Below are 4,649 nucleotides of genomic sequence, written 5' to 3' on the forward strand. Positions count from 1 at the left end.
TGATCATGACGCGAGAGCGATGCTTGCTTGCGTTGAGTTCTTTTTATGCTTCTTCGATCAGGGGATAGGTTCCAGGTCGGCAGCCTGGGCTAGCAGGGTGGATATTGTTTGAGTTTCTGTTTATGTTTCATCCGTAGTCGGATGTTGATCTTGTACATGATGTGATGTTGTATTTGTGTGGCATTGTATGCCTTATGTATGTATCCCCATCTATTATGTAATGTTGATGTAATGATATCCACCTTGCAAAAGCGTTCCAATATGCGGGTCTATCCTTGGTGGGACCTTCGAGTTCCTTTTGGATAGGGTCGCATATTGGGCATGACATACGTAGCAGGAACGCATGTGGATGTTGGTTCGCTGTGCACTAGTTGGTGCTGTGCTACATCCTGGGTTCTGGGTTTTATTTTAGAGATCTAGCACAGCAAACTAGGACTGCAGGCGCGCCTTGCCCGTCCCCTTGCTGTTACATCCCTGGCAAGTGCATTTCCTATCGTGCTCGATATGATGAAATGTAGATCTGGCAGGGTTAGATTTGATCTGGATGTACTAATCTGACGGGCACGTGTTGGATATATGTGGCACCCCGGCTTAGAGAAACCGGAACACCCCGTAGTCCAGCCCAGAGATCAAGGAGAAGTCTTCTGGAATACGGCACTGCTTAGCATACAATAAATCAGCTCTTTATTACAATCTATAATGGGTACAAGGGGATTCCGATATAACAAGGAATTACATCGGCAAGGCGACAGTACGCCTGCCACGGTTGCTCTATGCAAGCAGCAGAACAACACGAAGAAGTGGAATAACTCTAGCAGCGGAATAGCAACGACGGTGGTGAACTCCACTCCACAGGGACTCTGGCTGGAACACGTATCCTAGCTCGCAAACAAAGAATCCACGGCATACAAGCAGTTAAATCCGGCAGGACCTGCAAACTGGCATGACACGCTACGTCAGTACATTGAATGTACTTGCAAGCTCATAATAACCAGAAGCATTCAAGACAAACAACATCATGGCAATTACAGGTTAATCATGATATCATCAAAACACCATGGCATGAACAACATGATACTGCTAGCACAATATAAGCATGGCATATAAACATGATGAAACTAGCATGCTACATGATGACGCTATCATGCACCAACTTACTCTGCTCGGGTTACCTCGTAACCATCACCTGTATCACTTACCTTTGCGGACATCACACGATCATCTTAGGATCCAATCAAGCTTGGTATAAACAATACCGTAGTAATCAATACATGAACACAAGGAGCTTGACCTTTACCCGTGATTCTCGCATAACATCACAAATATTCAACAACTCGGTATCCTCGATACCACGGTGATCCTCTCACGATCACATAAATATCAACCAACTTATTTCATCATCGAACCGAGGTTGTTATTAAGCACATTATTATTACTATTACTGTTGACCCATAGTGTGACTTACTTACGAACTAGGCCCTTATCCACGGGCACGGCTATCGATAGATTTAACACACACTCTACAGAGGTTAGCGCACTTTACCCACACTACAGAACTCATGGCCTCGCACTCCCATTCTGGTGGACCAACGACGTTCCGACGAAACCCTTTCCCTTGCCATGACACTCTCCCAGCAACTCCGACCAACTCCCTCTCAGGGCTATGTCATGGGTGGCCCCATGCCTACCAAAGGCATCTTCGGCCACCGTCATGGCAAAACGGTCCCAAATGGGGACAAAGCACGCAAAACAACTCGGGCACACAAGGCTTATGCCGTCCTACCCGGCCAAGGTAGCGCCCGCGCATAACCTTCCCTCGTTGGAGGCACCGGTGAGAGGCACGGCAAATGATCGAATCAAGACCTCCCAAAAGGTAAATGTGGTTGCACTCGTCAACTCAATTCGGAGGCACCATGACTTAGCCAACAGTTGTTCAAGTTCAATTAAGTCTGATTAAACTCGAATGCAATAAGTGAGTCATATGAAAGTAACATGATGCAACTACAATGCATGAGCATGATATCAACATAAACATTGATGCAGTATAAATCTTAAGCATAACAACAGTGAAGCATATATCCAGATGAGCATGGCATACTAATGAGCATAACACCACTCATGGCATAACTACTAGCATCAGCATCAAACAACATGCAAGAACATAACGACAACACTACATGCAAGCATTTAACCAATGGGATGCAAAGAAACAGGCATAGCAACGACACTCGGAATATACGATAGTTATCTACCGAAGACCATCACCAACATCAACACGTACTAGTACCAAGCATGAAAGTAATACTAGCAAGACAAATGATAACCAGATGCATCGAAACATAGCACGAAAGTGAACATGAAACCATAAGCAGTACCGAAACAACAATAACAGTAGCAAGTAAACACACAGACAATTATTAAATGTTCAAGTTGAAAACCATGGCTACTGCATGGCTATCATGCAAATGGTTGTTGTGGCTTGCCTGGGGGTGAAGAAGGCACCGGGGAGAAGTGCGGTGAAGCCACAGAAACGAAACGCCGGACGGTTCTCTCTCGAAGGGGGCTGATAAGGGCAAGGGTAAACTGGCCATTTTCACTATATTACCACCTACTGAAAATAAAACCAACAGAAAGAGCTCGATGATACGAAGATGTGAGCGCTGGTTTCACCTCGATTGGAGTTACGAGCAAAAAGTTGTGAGGGGTTGAAGTTTAGGGACCTATATGTAGATATTTTTTAGCAAACAGGCCCCTGGAGGAAAAACAGAAAGCGCCTTCGCCCGTTTACGTTTTCTGGAACAGAAATTTTCAACCGAAGTAGAACGGAAATACGCTTACCAGTGGGGAAAGCGTACTTTGTACATAAGAGGGAATAAGCACGCTTACAGGAAATGTAAGCCCACTCAGTGGAAATACGCCCACAGGGAAATAAAAACGTACTAACCTGTTCACGTGTCCACTTATCCACGTGGACCCATGGCCTTAGCCACTTACAGGGGGGTCCCATGCGGCAGGGGGGCCCAGCGTGGTCGTCTTCTTCCTCCCGAGGGCTCGCTCGCGACAGAAGCAAAGGGGCCCGGGCAGGGCGCTGCCGGCGCTGGCCCCGCCGCCTCCGGCCGAGGCGAGGGCACCAGCGGGTGCGGCACGCTCCGACGCCCCCGTCCCGCAGAGAGGAGGTCCTGGGGAGAGGCGAAATGACGGCGAGGGGCGGCGCCATGGGGAGGCAGAGGCGGACGGGCAACGGTGACAGGGTGCTTCCGGCGTCGGGGAGGCGAGGGAGAGAGGGCAGGGCGACTCGACGGAAGGAGGGGGAGACGCAGGTGGAGTCGGGGAGGCGAGAGGGGGCTTGGGGAGGCCGGACGGAGAGGCGGCCGAACGACAGAGACGACGGCCGGACTTGGGGCTTGCGGCCAAAGAGGCTCCGGAGACGAACACGTGGGGATGGGAGGACCGCGGGAAGGAGAGGGACATGGTGGACAACACCAGAGGAGAGGAGAGGGACTTGGCTGCTCGGGGCCGAGGAGGAACCGAGGCGGCCGTGGCGATCTCCGGCGAAAAGAAGAGGGAGCTGAGGGCTCCGGTGGTCGGGAAAGGCGTGGGAGGGGCTTTGGAGCTGCGGGAGAGGTGGGGGCATCTATATATAGGCGCGGGGGAAGTCTCTGGAGCTCACGAGCGAGCTCCCGACCGAGCTTTAATGGAGGTCAGTGGCTGGGCATGGCACGGGCGCGACGACGGCGACCATACGGCAGTGATTCAGGGCGGGGAATCGATTCAGGGAGACGTATTCGAGCACGGGCTAGCTCCTGAACAAGGTGATACGTCGAGACGCGGAGGAAGGCGACGAGAACAGGAGGAAGAACACACTAGAGCACGAGTTTAGCTTGACGCAAGCGTGGTCACCACGCACACGGGTGAAAATGAGAGTTTTGGCCAGGCCGACCGTGTCTAGTGCATTTAACTTAGTTCCCTGAGTCTAAAAAATGTAACAAGTCGGTTCAGGGGCAAAGAAGAGATTTGCAGGAGGAGCCAAAATATTTCGGTAGCAAGGTGTTTGTACTGTCCAGAGGGGACACATACTTGGAAACTAAGGAAGTGACTTGTTCGGTGTTTATCACACACTAAGGTGACTATGATCACCAGCAATCAGCTTAATAGGAGGAGTTTAGAGGGTGGTTGCTGTAGAAAATGCCACGATGGCCAGAAATGGAGATTTGGATGTTGCTCTCACATGGAGTATCAACTTAAGTTCAACTTGGGCAAGGCACAGTTATATGATCATATGAAGATGCTGAAAAAGGTTCCATATTATTTGGATAAACCAAAATGGACTTCCTTCACAAACATCCCCACTGACAAGAAACTTGCAAAAATTCTAGAGGAATAATGGCTAGATGACATATGCCCAAATTGGGTGGAGATAGTTTATATGGATAAGGCAATGCCTAGAAAAAAATTGCATCCATAATGGAGCAATATAAAATATACTTGCTTCACAAAGTGAAATTTTGGGCAGAATCAAAGATTTGAAGTTGTGCTCACACGGAGGCATTACATGAGCTCAACTCTGGTGTAGGGCTATGATAAGATGATATGAGGGACCATGTAAAATGGCAACTCATTTTGTTATGCCTAGCTTGTACCTCCTTCAC

At 49.0% G+C, this 4,649-nt stretch overlaps 1 protein-coding gene across 1 annotated transcript; it reads right to left on the reverse strand.

The window, feature by feature from the left end:
• Window positions 1-658: 658 nt before the first annotated feature.
• LOC119279469 lies at window positions 659-3,634 on the reverse strand. The gene is made up of 2 exons (XM_037560696.1): window positions 2,945-3,634; window positions 659-938 (listed from the first exon to the last, which is right to left on the reverse strand). Exons 1-2 carry the CDS (start codon window positions 3,632-3,634, stop codon window positions 879-881), a joined length of 750 nt encoding a protein of 249 aa, XP_037416593.1. The 3' UTR covers window positions 659-878.
• Window positions 3,635-4,649: the final 1,015 nt, after the last annotated feature.

The sequence above is a fragment of the Triticum dicoccoides genome, chromosome 3B (assembly GCF_002162155.2).
Source record: "Triticum dicoccoides isolate Atlit2015 ecotype Zavitan chromosome 3B, WEW_v2.0, whole genome shotgun sequence".
In the NCBI taxonomy this organism is placed as follows: Eukaryota; Viridiplantae; Streptophyta; class Magnoliopsida; order Poales; family Poaceae; genus Triticum; species Triticum dicoccoides.

Excerpts from the sequence above, each read along its gene's own strand:
- LOC119279469 (XM_037560696.1), bottom strand. The coding sequence starts at position 3,634 with ATGCCCCCACCTCTCCCGCAGCTCCAAAGCCCCTCCCACGCCTTTCCC. Across the intron at positions 939-2,944 it reads ATAAGTGGACACGTGAACAG|TTTGCAGGTCCTGCCGGATT; the intron begins GTTAGTACGTTT and ends GTGTCATGCCAG.